Below are 16,302 nucleotides of genomic sequence, written 5' to 3'. Positions count from 1 at the left end.
CGAACCATCGGATATGGATCTCCTTCTCCTGGTGACTCTCTAGCATTTAGCGCTCCCTCGTCATCACATATTCTTCCGACACCAGCCACTACCGCTGCCTCATTCTCTCTGGGAAGGCCGAAGAGAGATCGTACTATCCACTCACACTGTGGGATTACAGGGCATACGGTGGACTGTTGCTATAAGTTGCATGGTTTCCCACCAGGTTACAAGCCCAAGCTCAAGGTCTCATAACCTCAACAGGCCCAGAATGCTTCGGCCCAGTGCTCCCTTCAATCCACACCACAGGCACATGTCGACTCCTTCAAACGACATCAGTACTCTCCCACAGCTACAGCGACCATGGCATCTCCATCTGGATCTCTCTCCACTGACCAAGTCCAGCAGCTTATCTCCTTCCTCAGCTCGCAGCTCTACACTCAAGCTCATGACACACATGAGATTTCAATAGCTCCAGGACCCTCTATATCTCACATCTATGGTAACCCTCCTTTGGCCCTTTCTTTTTTTCACCCATTTATTTCTCGAGATGCTTGGATAATAGACACCGGTGCCACTCACCATGTTTGTTGCAATATCTCACTTTTCTCTCATTCCACAATCATCGAGTATGCCACTATAACTCTGCCCAATGGAAGTACTGTTGCTATAAATAGAGTTGGTACTATAGAATTGTCTGATTCTCTGGTTTTGCACAATGTCTTATTTGTTCCGATGTTCTCTTTCAATCTGCTCAGTGTCAGCACTCTTACTTCAAGCCATCGTTGTTGTGTTAATTTTCTTTCCACTTCGTGTCTCATTCAGGAGCTGAATTAGGGCTCGATGATTGGGAGGGGTAGGCGTCATTACAATCTTTATTTTCTTGAACTAGGAGTTTTTATTTGTAATTCTGCTCTTTCATGTTCTATTTTTTCCAAAAAATGATGTATGGCATTACAGGCTTGGCCACCCATCTCCTGTAAAACTTCAAATTTTACAAAATGAATTGCAAATTGCTAGTTCCTTATCACATTTATCTTCACATTGTCAAATCTGTCACATGGCAAAGCAAAAACGCCTTCCCTTTGTTTCCCATAATAACTTGTCTGCTAAACCATTTGATCTAATCCATATAGATATTTGGAGGGCTTTTCACATTTTGACGATTGCTGGACACAAGTTTTTTCTTACTATTGTAGATTATTGCACTCGTGCTACCTGGATTTATCTTTTGTGTGCCAAATCTGAGGGTGCGTTTGGAATTGGTTCCAAAACGTTTTTGTTTTCTGTACGAAAATGGAAATGAAAATGTTTTCATTTTCATTTTTGAATTATTTCTGAAAATGCGTTTGGTAGTTTTATGTAGATATTGATTTCAGTTTTAAAAAAAACTGAAACTGCGTTTGGTGGTTTCATTTTTGAAAACATGTAATAGTATTTAATATATTAAATAAATAATAATTGAATCACAAATAAACACACTAATGATTAATAAAATATGGAAATTACAATATTAGCTTATATTATTGTCGCCTGTACGAATCCCACATTTGATTAGCTAGATGATCCCTAAAATTAACCATGTAATTACGTTGTTGCCGACCACCCATTTCAGATGTTTCTGCTTTTTATGCATCCATATTATGTTGTTGTTCCTATTGCCTTTCTTGTTCTCCCTCAATATCTTCTACGGGCAAATCGAACTCATATTGTCTAAATAGAGGATCATCTCGCGCTTGCATCTTAATTAAATTGTGGATCACACAACAAGCTATTGGTATAACATTTTGTCTTGGCATCCAATAATTGGTCATATGCCTAAGAATTTTAAATCTTGCTTTCAAGACCCCAAAGCACATCTCTATGCAATTACGCAGTGAAGAGTGATAATAATTCAATAACTCTTGTGGTCCCGTTGGTTGTGTGGCAGCCCTTTTCGCCGCATTCAAAATATTAACTGCAGTATGTGCATTCATTGACCCCTGTCCAGTAGCAATAGTCCCTAAAAAAATCTGTGAAAGGTGGGCAAAGTTCTGCAAACCCCCTTTCTTGAATTTCTTAGCCTCAGGATGTTTCTGACATTATAAAGAAAACAAGAGTAAATACTCATGTGCAATCCAAACACCAATTCAACTCTTTCATATAACATAAGATGTTAATGCTCAAAACTTACCGCCACATATGAATCTCATACTTCTTTTTCAGCTGTGACAGTGTTAGCCTCAGAATCCCAACCAAACCCTATTGTTTCAATTAATGCCTTAAACTCCCTCGTGCTACGTCTAAGCCTATTCCACTTTGCTTTAAGCTGGTCTGATGTGAAATGCTTACCAAACTTAAGTGCTATTTCATTAGCAATTTTCATCCACGTTTTCTTGTCCAGAGTGGATGTTTGCATCCCAGTCTTTGACTCTTCATATATCAGTTCTACATAAAAATCCTCAATTGCGGCCGGCCATTTCGTATATCATCCTTATCACACATCTAAAATAACACTTTCATCATTAAAATAAATGTCAATTTGTAAAGTATACACACACACACACACACAGGGGCTGATACAGCCCCAATGGGGCCTCCCATTGGGGCTGAATCAGCCCCTGGGAGGCCCCCGTTGGGGCTGACCTGGGAGTCCCCAATGGGGGCTGATAATCAGCCCCATTGGGGGCTGACATTAGGGCTGATTATCAACCCCAATGGGGGCTGAATCAGCCCTGGGAGGCCCCCGTTGGGGTGGAATCAGCCCCTGGGGGCCTCCCATTGGTGCTGACCTGGGAGGCCCCAATGGGGGCTGATTATCAGCCCTCATTAGGGCTGATGGAGGTTGATTATCAGCTCCTATTGGGGCTGATGGGGGCTGATTATCAGCCCCCATTAGGGTTGATAGAGGTTGATTATCAGCCCCCATTGGGGCCTCCCAGGTCAGCCCCAATGGGAGGCCCCCAGGGGCTGATTCAGCCCCAATGAGGGCCTCCCAGGGGCTGATTCAGCCCCTATTGGGGCTGATGGAGGCTGATTATCAGTCCCCCATTGAGGCCTCCCAGGTCAGCCCCAATGGGAGGCTCCCAAGGGCTGATTCAGCCCCAACGGGGGCCTCCCAGGTTATCAGCCCCTATTAGGGGCTGATTCAGCCCCAATGGGAGGCTCTCAGGGAAAAAAAACACGGAAAAAAAATTCAGCAACTCAGATAATCAAAAAATTAGACAAAATACTAACCAAATCAAACGGAAATCAACCGATTTGGTTGAGTATATCAAGTCAAAATCATATAAAAAAACCCATAAAAAAATAACCAAATCAGCTAAAAAAACTCAACGAAATCAGCTAAAAAAACTCAACCAACTCAGGCAGGAAGGAAACCAAATCAGAAATGAAAATGTTTTTGTCTAGGGGCATACCTCGGTGAGAAGAGGGCGAGACGAGAACGGAAAGAACGGAGGAAATCGGAGGAGCCCCAACGGCGTAAGTCAGGCGAGAAGGAAACCGCAGAAAACGAATCCGGTGAGAAGAACGGAGGAGCTCGGCCGGCAAGAAGGCTGAAGAATCTGGGCTGAAGAAGGGCAGAAAAAAAACTGAGATGGGGGAGGCTGAAGAGAAAACGGGAGAGAAAAGGAAAATGAAAACGAAAATGGAGAAAATGAAAATAGTTTTTTTTCGTTTTCTGATTTCCACAAAACGACAAAAACGATTTTGTTTTTGTGTTTTAAAAAAACTTGCACCAAACGCGTTTTTAAAACCCGTTTTCAATTTTTTGCTTCGAAAAACGTGAAAAATGAAAATGGAAACAGAAACAAACAGGCCTTGATGTTCTTACCATATTTTCAGTTTTTTACAACTTTATTTTCACTCAATATAACACCACGATTAAGTCAATACGATCCGACAATTCCCCAGAACTAGCATTCACTGATTTCTTTCGTTCTAAAGGCATTCTTTCTTATCACTCCTGTGTGGATACGCCTGAACAAAACTTTGTCATTGAACGAAAGCATCAGCACATTCTCAATGTGGCTCGCACCCTTCTTTTTCAATCTTGTGTTCCTTTTGGTTATTGGGGATACTGTGTCTTGACTGTAGTATACTTGATTAATCGAACTCTGTCCCCTCTACTCTCTCATAAGACACCATTTGAACTTTTGAACAATAAAAAACCAACATATGCTTATCTTCGCACTTTTGGCTGTCTATGCTATGGTTCCACCTCTCCCCATCACCGTTCCAAGTTTTCCCCTCGTGCCCGAGCTTCTATGTTCCTTGGCTACCCCTTTGGTTATAAAGGGTACAAACTCCTTGACTTAGATAGCAACAAAGTCTACATCTCTCGTCACGTGATGTTTCATGAGTCCATTTTTCCCTTTGTAAACTCTCAACCACACTCTACTCTTCATGATCTTTTTACTGATCATGTTCTCCCTACACCCGTTTCAGTCTCCTCTGATGTACCCTCTTCTTTTACTCCATTAACTCCTTTTACACCTTATATTTCTTCTTTCCCTGTTTCCCCTTCTTGACCCCAACGGGTCACTAAACCTCCTCCATACCTGTCTGATTATCATTGCTACTTAGCAACACATCCTTCTTCAACTTATGATGTTGTTCCTTCTTCTTTGACCACTTACCCAATTTCAAATTTCTAGAGTTACCACAAGTTGTCACCTCATTTTAGGGAATTCGTTTTGGCCATTTCCTCCCACATTGAACCTAAAACCTTCTCCCAAGCTGTTACTTCTCCGATATGGCGTGATGTGATGAATGTTGAGTTACAGGCTTTGGTAAGTAACAAAACTTGGTCTATTATTTCTCTTCCTCCTGGAAAACACCCGGTGGACTGTAAATGGGTGTACAAGACCAAGTTTCAATCAGATGGCACGGTTGAACGATATAAAGCCCGTCTTGTGGCTAAAGGCTACACACAGTAGGAAGGTGTAGACTACCTTGACACTTTTTCTCCTGTGGTCAAGCTTGTTACTATTAAGTTGTTGCTTTCTCTTGCTGCTATTTTTGGTTGGTCACTCAATCAGCTTAATGTCACTAATGCATTCCTCTATGGTGATCTCACTGAAGAAGTCTACATGACTCTTCCTCCTGGCTACTCTTGTGGAAAGGGAGAGTCTTTGCCTTCTAATGCTGTTTGCAGGCTCCACAAATCTATTTATGGGCTCAAGTAAACGTCTCGGCAATGGTTTCACAAGTTCTCCAAGGTGTTGATTTCAGAAGGCTTTACACAATCAAATTCTGATCACTCTCTATTCACACAATCTCGTGGTGCTTCCTTTTTGGCGCTCTTGGTATACGTCGATGATATAATTATTGCCAGCAATAATCAAATAGCTGTGGACTCTTTGAAAGTGGCTTTGAGTAAACATTTCAAGATGAAAGACTTAGGTTCTCTCAAGTACTTCTTGGGTTTAGAAGTTGCCAGATCAGCTTCTGGGATATCTATTTGTTAAAGAAAATATGCCTTGGAGTTGCTGGCTGATACTGGGTATTTGGTTTGCAAGCCAGCCTCTGTCCTGATGGAACCCAATTTGAAACTTTCTCAGTCTGATGGTGACTTACTCACTGACCCTACAAGCTATCATAGATTGGTTGGTAAGCTCATCTACCTCACCATCACCCGGCCTGACCTCAGCTACTCTGTAAACCAATTGAGTCAATTTTTGGCAACACCTCGTACTACTCATCTTTAGGCAGCCATGTGTATCTTACAGTATGTCAAGAAAACACCAGGTCAAGGCCTTTTCTTCTCTTCATCATCAGCACTTCAGCTCAAAGCCTTCTCATATGCAAATTAGGGCACATGTCCTGATACTCAACGTTCCCTCACTGGTTTTTGTATTTTCCTTGGTTCCTCACTTATTTCTTAGAAATCCAAGAAGCAATCTGTTGTCTCACGTTCTTCAGCGGAAGTAGAATACCGGTCTATGGCCAACACTACTTGTGAAATTGTTTGGCTGCTTGGTCTGCTTAGGGACTTGCACGTCACTCATCAAGGTCCAACTCTTCTCTATTGTGATAATCAAGTTGCTCTCCATATTGTTGCAAATCTGGGTTATCACGAGCGCACCAAGCATATTGAGCTCGATTGTCATTTTGTGCGAGAAAGAATTCAAGCTGGAGTTTTAAAGACTATGCACGTTTCCACTCAAAATTAACTTGTTGATCTTCTTACTAAGGCACTTCATCCAACCTGTTTTCGGCTTCTATTAGGCAAGATGGGAATCCACAATATGTATTCTCCATCTTGAGGGGGAGTCTTAGCATATTAGGGAATTTGTTATTTTTATTATTTTTTTTGTTATTTCCGTTATGCTACAATAAGACAAACGGTTGGAGTAGTCTGGAGGAAGTTTGTTATGTAACAAGTTCTGTCTCATGCTTGATCATGGCTTTTCCCTTTCGTTTTATAAAGACAATTTGGTTTCGTCAAAAGGCCAATAATTAGTCCGTAAGGACCAATTAGAAGTGCGAATAGGAGTATCTATGTCTTCTTCCTTGAAGATGGCAGTGATTGTGTTGGCAAGATTGTTGCTTTTCTCGCCCTTGTCGTTTTGCTCATGAGTTTGTTGAGTCTCTGAGAGTTGAGCATTAATATTAGATTTTAGTGATTAGAAGACTCTGGTCTATTATGGAGTAAAAAGTGGAGGGATTTATAATCAGATAGATAGATCAGAATGGCATGCATGGAAAAAGAAGAAAGGAAAACTGAGTGGACTAAATTCTAAAAGTTAAAATGACACCAAAACTTGATATGGTGGAGTAAATTATTTTTAATTTGTTGGCATTCTAAAAGTTAAAATGTAACAACATTCATACGCATGTTACGTACTTGTAAAAATTAAGATGCAAATAGTTAAAAATTTTATGTTATAAAAATAATTTTAAGAATTCAATTATCTTAATTAATTTGGTTTTTGTACATTTTAAAGTCATTTTTACGTAAATAAATGTACCGCGTGTCCACCTAAGGTTGTAGAGACGAGCCTCTACTTTTTTTTTCCTTCCTTCCTCCAAAGCATTACAACCTGGTGCGTCAATTTTAATATGCATGTACTTCAGTTTTTTTTTTTTTTTTTTTTTTTTTTTTTTTTTTTTTTTTTTGGTTGGCTGAATAAGCATGTACTTTGGTTGTGTCATGAAGGATAATATTTTTAATAACTATTGATAGTTGAATTATAGATTTTTTTTAAAAAGTTTTAATAAAAAACTCTTTGAAACTATGAAATAAATTGTAATACCCTGGGTAAATTTTAACTAACTTCCAAGAAATATTATAATCCGGTTTTATCTGTCTCACTGTTACTTAATTTAAAATTTGCGTTTACTTAAGTCTCCCCCACAAAAATTATTTGGATCCGTCACTTCATATATGGTGCACAAAAATGGACGTGGGATAAATTTACAATAATATACAAAAAAAATTCTCTTATTTCTATATATAATAATAACTTATTAAAAGACAATTAGCAAAATATCCATTATAATATCGGGTAATTTTTTTTATGTTAAATATTGTAGAAAACTTTGGAGTTGGGGAAATAGTATTAGGATTCATGTCAGTAGAGCAAACTAGAAATTAGATACTTTATCAGAGGGAAAAAAAAAAAAAAAAAAAAAAACCGATACAAAGTTCTCTTATTCAGATAAAATAAACATAGAAGTAGTAAAGCAAAATGCGTATCCTTCACAATACGTAGTAATTCTCCGATTGCTGAACACAAATATTGGAGCTCTCGAGAACTATCAGTGTGATCGGAAGAACTCATGAGGAGAGTATAACATTTTCTACTCAATGAAAAGTCGTTCTTAGATAATTGAAAAAAAAGAAAAAGAATACAAATAAAAAAGAGAAACAAATTAATACCATAAATTTCTTACAACGTTTGTTGGCACATGAGGTGCTGAATTTAAGTTGACATTTGGAGTACCATAATCGGGATCCGTGTCATGAGAAGAGCCCACGGGGACGTCACAATTCTCTTGATCTAAATTAGCAGTAAGAAACATCATCAGAAAAAGAAAAGAAAAGAACAGATAAAAATTCACCAACATAGAGTGAAATTCTCATTTTTCAAGACATGTGTTGACACACACACACACACACACACACATATATATATATATATATATGTGTGATGAGAAATGAGGTATGAAATTTGTCCTCTCAACATCTCTCGTTCAGATAATGAAGATAAATTGCCCTCTTGTTTGAGTGTTGCTTACTCCATCAAAGGTTTGGATTATATTTATAGAGGCTTACAAGAAAATATCTAGCTTTTAATTAAATGAAAGTAGTGCTTGCTCGTTAGTTAATTAATTTATTGTAAAGACAGTAGGTATGATTAAAGAAGTTTAATTTTGCCACGAGTCACGGTACATCTCCTTCAAAGAAATATATAATATATTCCCATGTTGGTGGAAGATATTCCAATTATATTACCAACCCTAAAAATCTCGTTTTAATTGTGGTTTCTTCTTTAATAAGCTCGGCCTTTTGCGGTATAAGATTAAAAATTATGTTTTATTGTTTTGTTTTATTTATTATCATACTAAATAAAAATCAAAATATGTTTTTAAAAAACATAAATTATTTAAAAGTTATGGAGAAGAGTAATCTTGCACCAAACTCTTTAAGAACAATTTATATATGTGTGACAAGTGTCATTATGTTGAAAACCCTAATGGAAGAAGATTTTTTTTGTTAAGGTTTCATGTTTCGAGAGAAGTTACGTTTTAAAAATCAAAATCGATGATAAAATGTTATAAGAGTCATAATACAGGAGGAATTTTTATAATTAATACTTATAGTTTTGTATTTTTCCAAGATTAGAGTGATTTTCAACGGCTCTGTCGTTTTCTGATCCTCTTTTAGCTATTGTCGGTTTGTCTATAATGCTATTTTATCATTTTTCTATTACTATGTTTTTTCAGTTATGCGGTTGGTGGCTTAGATTTTCATGTTTCGTTGGCCTGTAGTAACACGTATTTTGTTGTCTTAAAATTCCTGTCATATCATATCGTACCTTCTATCTGAGCTACTTTGCATCTTCCAAACTTTTTTCATGTTACCTTTGTTGTTTTTAATTATTGGCCTTTTATCATAGTGTCGATTTCGATTGTAACTCTATACATTCATTTTTCCCGTAATTTTGGCCTTTTATAATGTTGTTTTTTTTTTTTTTTTTTTTCAGCTATCAAACTGCTGTCTTTTTCAAATGTTATGTTTTCCCGTAATTTGTCGTTTTATATAGTTATTCTTGTCTGTTTTGGGTTATTCTTGTCATTTTGACGATGATGTCATTTCGTTCATTTTTCATGGAATTTTCGCATTATAGCTGTTTCTTAAATGTTGTTATTAGTTTCCTTTCCGAATTCCTTACGAAATGGAAGGAATATAATGTCCATGATCTGCACGTACTAAAGTCTTCCATAACTTAATGCACTTCCTATCTTTTAAAAATAACCACAGAAAATGGTGTATCTAAATAATATCCGAAAATAATAAAATTGTTCTGCATTAAAAAATTACTCATGATTAGTATTGGAATGGTGATTGCCTTTCCCAGCAACATAACACACACACACACAATAGAGTGGCCAATAAGTCATGACTAAGGGCTTCCAAATAAGCAAAATACATATCGTCTTTATTCGAGCAATTATTCTTAATTAAAATCCAACATCCATAAAAGTTTACTTCGCAACAAGGGGCAACATATCGGATACACACTCGAAAAAAAAAAAAAAAAAAAAAAAAAAAAAAAAAAAAACCAAACAAACAAACAAAAACACACTTGACATATAATATAAAGCTAAATGAGATGAGACCTCAAGGAAGGCAGTGGCGAACCGACCTGCTGAGCATGAGAAGTATGGCTGTCCTTGAAGGAAGAACGACGACAACCATAGACCGAGCAGAAGGATTGGACAGCCAACAGAAATAATGCCAAGAGAGGGGCAAGAACAAGGAACCACTTCTTTGTAGTCCGCCAAGACTTGTTCATGAATTCAGACGTCGAAACCCAACACAGATTATTGTAGTATTCCTTGACGCTTCGAACGGCATCGTTTAAATTCTGCGGTATGTTTGTCAACTCTACCGACTTGTTCATCCCACTGAAAATCTTCGCGACTTGTTCGTCATCAGTGAGCTCCGATTTTGCGATAATTTTCTTCCTAAGCACGGCAACATCCTCCGCAGTCTGTATAAGCCCGTTCATCAATTCGACATACCAATTTAGAATCGGCGGTTCTGTCTCATGCTTGATCATGGCCTCATACACAACCAAGTTTCTAATTACAACCTCAAAGTTGGCGTTTATTCTGATGACTGGAAGGTAAAAGGAGAGTGTGTTTCGGTCGAAATTGATGTCGGTGATGTGATCAACAACATCAAATTTAACTCCAGCTTTATCGATTTCTGACGCTCTGGGAATGAAGATTTCCTTTGGAGGCTCTTCTTTTAATGCAGAGGATATATCTAAATTGGTCTGTGAAAGTGGTAGTTCAAGTAAACCTTGTACAAGCTCAATCGGTTTTTGGAAGCCCGGCGGTGCTAGCGTCTTGCCTATTTCAATAGCCCTGCGAACCACTGCTTCCAAAGATTTCGTCACGTCCCGTGCTTTTAAATGTCTGATTTCAGAACTTACTTTCTGACGTAGCTCTTGTAATGAACTTGACTCCTTCTCTTCTTCCTCGGGATTTGGTTTAGGTGACTGCTTGAGAATGGCCAAATGGTAGAGAAGATCCAACAAATGGGCATGCTTTAAGACCTTGTACAGAGGATAATTCTTCACAGTTTTCAATGGTGAGACAAATTCACAAAAATCCAACAAGATTCTTGGGAAAAGAACCCCAACAATCTCGATGGTCTGTTGTTCGAGATTCCAGCATTCTGTGATCAAGATGACTTTCATAACAAAGATTGGAATTTGGTTCTCAAGCATCATGGCTTCTTGAATGATCTTTTCCTGAGCCAATCTTTTCCCGGCAGAGTAAACCAAGGGGCTCAAAGAGCTTGAATTGGCCAAAGTTTCCTTGCTGATTCCATAACAGCAGAGCAAATTAAACAGAAACAAACCATCGACGGCCATTACAGATGCCAAAACATCATCATCCATTTCCAGGTAAATGTTATAAGAGGCGCGGACGGATGGGGATGCTATCTGCTTAAGAAACTCAGCGACTTCGCTGAACTCGAGGCCACTTTTGAATCCGTTGTGAATCTTTCTTGCCTCCACAACCTTGTACATCTGCATTTGTTGTAGCTCACGCCTTAAGTGATGGATGGGTCCTAAGCCTATTTGCTGAGGAACATAAACTTCTGGTTTGGCGGAAGTTAGAGAGCTGGGGACTTTGAAGATGCGAATAGGACTATCTATGTCTTTTTCCTTGAAGATGGCAGCGATTGTGTTGACAAATTTGTTGCTTTTCTCAGCCTTGATCTTGTCTTGCAGAGTTTGTTGATTCTCTGAGAGTTAGAAATTAATAGATTTTTCAGTATGATTAGAAGACACTGGTTTATTATTGAGTAAAAAGTGGAGGGATTTGAAATGAAAACTCACTAAATTTTAGCTAAATTTTAGTTAAAAAAACTTGAAAACTATTATAATTAGCAAATTTTAGGTTAGCTACTTCAACCATACTCCCTATTTACTTTAAATGTTTTAGTATTCATTAAATTTAAAATTTAAACAACTTATTGAATTTAAAAATGAATTTTTACATTTATTATTGTTTGAAAGTATAAAATAATAAAAAAATGAAATGACTAGCCTTTTCTTGGTAGCTATATTTGACTAGTATGATATGATTCTCTAAAATAGCTAATTATTTAGCTGATGGTTAGAGTTGAAGTTGAAAAAAAAAAAAAAAAAAAAAAAAAAAAAAAAAAAAAGAAAAAGAAAATCAATAGCTATTTTGACTAAAATTATGAAATGACTAGCATGGTTGGAGATATTCTAACCATTTGACTATTGGTTGGAGTGGAGGAAAAAAAGTTAAATCATTACTATTTTAACTAAAAATATGAAATGGTTAGAGATGCTCAAATAGACATAATATTTTTAATTTGTTGACATCTTAATCTTAAAAGTTAAAAGTCACAATATAACAACAACATTCACTTGTGTAAAAATATGAAACAAATTATTTATTTTATGTACGAATAATAATTACTTAAAAAGCTATAAACATACAGTATTCAATTATCTTAGACTGGTTATCGTATTCCTTTTCTATGGGATTGTCACATCTTTTTTAATGCCATCAATAACTAAATAAATGTATTGTTTCTTCCCAAGTCCTAAGGACGGTAGAGAGCCTTTTTTCTTTTTTTAACCCAATCATTACTACCAAACAGTGCTGATGCGTCAATGAGCATGTATTTACTTTTTTTTTTTTTTTTGAATAAGCATGTATTTTAATTGTGTGATAAAGAGTAATAGCTTTACAAAAACCCTCTGAAATTTATACTTTGTTTTTAACATGCACTTTAAATTTTAAAAGTGGTTAATTTCGTTTTTTGAAATATGAAAAGTTAGTCAAAACACCTTTTAAATTAATTTTATTTTTTTATAAATACCTTTAAACTATTAATTTTATGTCACCTTGCCTAGTAATCTTTTAAAAAATCGGAGAGCAAGTTTATATAAAAGTAATAATATCATAAGGCAAGCTCGTTTAAGATTAATAAATTAATTGGTGGTATTTAAAAAATTATATATAGTGTCACATTATCATTTTATTAGTTTTATAAATTTATGAAGTATTTTAAACTATAATGCATATAATTTAGGGGGACTTTCTCCAGTAGACCGGCCTACTAATAGTCTTAATTTTTAACCGTTAGATCTGGTCAAAATTACATCAGATTAGAAAAATATGCATAACAGATAAATTTTAATATAAATCTGACGGTTGAAAAGTAAGGGACTATCAATAGTCCATTTTTACTGGGACTATCAGAGAAACTCCCTAATTTAGAGAGCAACATAATCTTTAAAATTTGGGGGCATGTACTCTCATGAAATTGATCATACTTTTAATAAATATTGAAATTTGAATTATAATGTTATTTTTTTCTAAATTTTTGATAAAAAATTATCTCTAAAACTATGAAAACAATTGTAATATCGTTATTCAGATAATATAAACATAAAAGAGAAGCAAAATACGTACGCTTTAAAATGTTTAGTGACTCTTCGGATGTGAAACACAAATATTGGAGACCTATGTGATCAGAAGAGCTCATGAGGAGAGTGACGTCATTTCTCAATCAAAACTCGTACACAATTAGATATTTGAATTAAAAAAAAAAGAGAAAACAAACATAAAAGAGAAATAAATACACTGCAGTGCTCCAGATGCCGATGGATCCGTGCGGCCATGTGAAGTAGAGCTCATGGCGAGAGTAAAACTCTGTCTACCTAAACAAGCAATTAAACACTTCACCATGAGATTTTTTTTTCCCTTAATAGAAGAAAATTACATAATTTACTTCTAAGAACGTATGAGTCTAGATTTTTATCTATTATTTTTAATTAATACTCTTTTACTAGTATATTTATTTGACTAAAAAGTTTTTAATCCAAGAGTAAAAAATAAATATCTTGATAATGCATTCTTAAAGGATATTTTTTGTCCCTTTTTTCCTTTTTTAAAAGAAAAAATAATTAGAGATAAATTGCGCTCTTTATGAATTTGACTAATCTTTATGGATTTGGTGAGAATTTTGGCTCTTAAGCTTCCTTTATAACTAGAACTACTAAGTGTTAGATGCACTGTTTTTTTTTTAAATAAAAAAAAGGAAAAATGAGACAGATAATCTTAAAATGTATGGATCTGAATTTTTATCTCTTATTCTTGATTAATAATTTTTTTAGTTAAATAACTATACTAGTAAAATGGTATTAATTAAGAATGAGAGGTAAAAATCCACATTCATACACTCTTAAAAATAAAATAATATAATTTTCTCTTAGAAAAAAAAATATATGTGGCCCTTGTTAGTGGAATATATATATATATATATATATATAAATGGATGAGAAAAGGTTTTGAGAAAAGTATATGGTTTATTATGGTTTTGCATAGGTTTATCATTTATATCATTCTAAATAATTAAGTATTATTGTGGGCATTATATATAATAATTATTTATTATTGAGTGAAGTAGTACAAATAATATTTTTAACTATGTTGAGTGATATTTTTAATTTTTTATTATTACCAATGTTTTGAAAGTTTGGGATCGTTTGTCGAAAATAGAAAGAAAAAAAAAAAAAAAAAGAAGAAGAAGAAGAAGGAAATAATGCGTCATCTATTAAAGAGTTGTCGAACTGGTACGGCCACTGAACTCAAGACATTTCTAATTCAATTATTAAACAAAATAAAAAGAAAAATGAATGTAAAGGATTCGGGTGGGGCCCCTAATCCCGTACCCTAAAAGGATAAAGTTTATAATAATATCGTATTGGGATCCAGTGCATGCAAGTAATCGGGTTGTTGGGGGAGCGTTGGAGATATCAGTAGGACTGGTGTTAGAAGAGCTCAAGAGGAGAGTAATACTTTCGATCTAAACTAGCAATTAGATACTTCATCAAAACCCGAAAAAAAAATACCATTCTATCAAATTCTCTTACTCATGGATGATGGAATAATAAATAAATATAAAAGAGAAGCAAAGATACGGCCATTGCAATACCTGGTAATTCTTTAAATGTTGAACGCGATTCGAGTGCTGCACAACTAAACTAGCAATTATATAAAAGTGGAATGAATTTGCATTTTGAACTCGGCTATGTTGTTTCTATAGTTCTCTATTGGCTCTACAGGTCTCTTTTTATACTAGAATTACCAAGTCTTTAGATTTACTTTTTATCTCTTATGTGCCCTCCTCCTTACGAAAAGTTCTTATCTGAGGGTCTTGCTTGCTCCATCAAAAGGGATGGATTCTATTTCTATTTAGAGGATTTACGAGAAATTATATATCAAGCTTTGGTTAATGAAAGTACTGCTTAATTTGCAATTTTCACTTTTTCATGTTATAACGATAACACATATATGCTTGAAGACCTTTAATTTTTCCATGAATCACGTTGCAGCCCCTTTAGAGAAGTGTGTAGTGTACATTACCCTGCAGGTGGCAGAAGATGGTTTTACCAAAGACAATTTGGTTTCGTCAAATAACCATTACTTAGGGCCCGTTTAGTTCGCTGATTCGAGTTTTTAATTCGAATTGAAATGTGATTTTATGTGAGAGTTTTTTACTGTAGCAAAAAAGTTAGATGTGACTGTTTCTGAGAACTTTTTACTGTTGCAAAACTTATCACTACATTAATTTTCTTTAGTCTTTTAGATTTTGTTTCATAATTATTTCTTTACACCATGATCCTCTTCTTTTTTAAAAACTTTTTAAGAAGTGTATTTCCCTGGTGGTAGAAGATGGCTTTTCCCTTTCGTTTTATAAAGACAATTTGGTTTCGTCAAAAGGCCATTACTTAGTCCATAAGGACCAATTAGAAGAGCTACATGTGCTCATTACGCCCTAATGGAATTATTATGTTTTTCCTTTTTTGTCACCTAATGGAATTATTATGTCTTTCCTTTTTTGGCACAATATGAATCTCTTTATTCTCACTGCAATATTCCTCACTTTTCCTTTCTCAAAGATATAAGTATATTCCTAACTTGAGCTGAAAAAGTTGTTATAAACAGAAATCTTTAGCATCTGTGATATTTAATCGGCCAAGCTTAAATAAGCTCGCAAAGTATCTATTCTTTCAGGCATATATATATATATATATATGGGTGTGGTTTTATATATATACTTAATTAAGAAACAATAATACAAGTTCTCATTTATACTTGTCAGTGTTCCTTGAATGAAAGCTCTTGTAATCCTTCCATGGCAGCTTGAAGTGGTTTTTTCGTGGACTTCGGACAAAGTATTTTATTCATGAACAAACATTTATTTGATATATTTTTTTTGAATTTCCGTATAAGCCCATTCATTAACTCAACATACCAATTAAGAATCGGTGGTTCAGTCTCAGACTTGGTCGTCATGAACTGTTCCAAATTTATTGTCGTTTCCAGTGTTATTTGGCCTCATTCATTTTATCAATTCAAATTTTTAGTTTTAAGTTTCTACAATAAAAAACTCTCAGAAAATGTCACATCTAATTTTTTCTGTTACAGTAAAAAATTTTTAAAAAATGTCACATCTCAACTCGAATCCGCAAAGTGAACGAGGCCATATAGCCATTTTCTCTTTGATGTGATTTTGTAATTGTTGTCATATTTATTGTTGCGTCGTTTGCC

At 35.3% G+C, this 16,302-nt stretch overlaps 1 protein-coding gene across 1 annotated transcript; it reads right to left on the bottom strand.

Annotated features, from left to right (window-relative positions):
• Window positions 1-9,791: 9,791 nt before the first annotated feature.
• Window positions 9,792-13,391, bottom strand: LOC21398244 (putative UPF0481 protein At3g02645). Its single transcript, XM_010112776.2, has 3 exons — window positions 13,329-13,391; window positions 13,159-13,209; window positions 9,792-11,449 (listed from the first exon to the last, which is right to left on the bottom strand). The coding sequence occupies exons 1-3, from the start codon at window positions 13,381-13,383 to the stop codon at window positions 9,792-9,794; spliced, it is 1,764 nt and encodes a 587-aa protein (XP_010111078.2). The 5' UTR covers window positions 13,384-13,391.
• Between the last annotated feature and the right edge of the window lie 2,911 nt (window positions 13,392-16,302).

This window comes from Morus notabilis, unplaced genomic scaffold (genome assembly GCF_000414095.1).
Source record: "Morus notabilis unplaced genomic scaffold, ASM41409v2 Scaffold120, whole genome shotgun sequence".
Taxonomy (NCBI): domain Eukaryota; kingdom Viridiplantae; phylum Streptophyta; class Magnoliopsida; order Rosales; family Moraceae; genus Morus; species Morus notabilis.
The sequence above is the reverse complement of the archived record's forward strand: the minus strand, read 5'-3'. Positions and strand labels throughout refer to the sequence as shown.

Excerpts from the sequence above, each read along its gene's own strand:
- LOC21398244 (XM_010112776.2), bottom strand. The coding sequence starts at position 13,383 with ATGAGCTCTACTTCACATGGCCGCACGGATCCATCGGCATCTGGAGCA. Across the intron at positions 13,210-13,328 it reads GGCATCTGGAGCACTGCAGT|GTCTCCAATATTTGTGTTTC; the intron begins GTATTTATTTCT and ends CTGATCACATAG. Across the intron at positions 11,450-13,158 it reads GTCACTAAACATTTTAAAGC|AGAATCAACAAACTCTGCAA; the intron begins GTACGTATTTTG and ends TCTAACTCTCAG.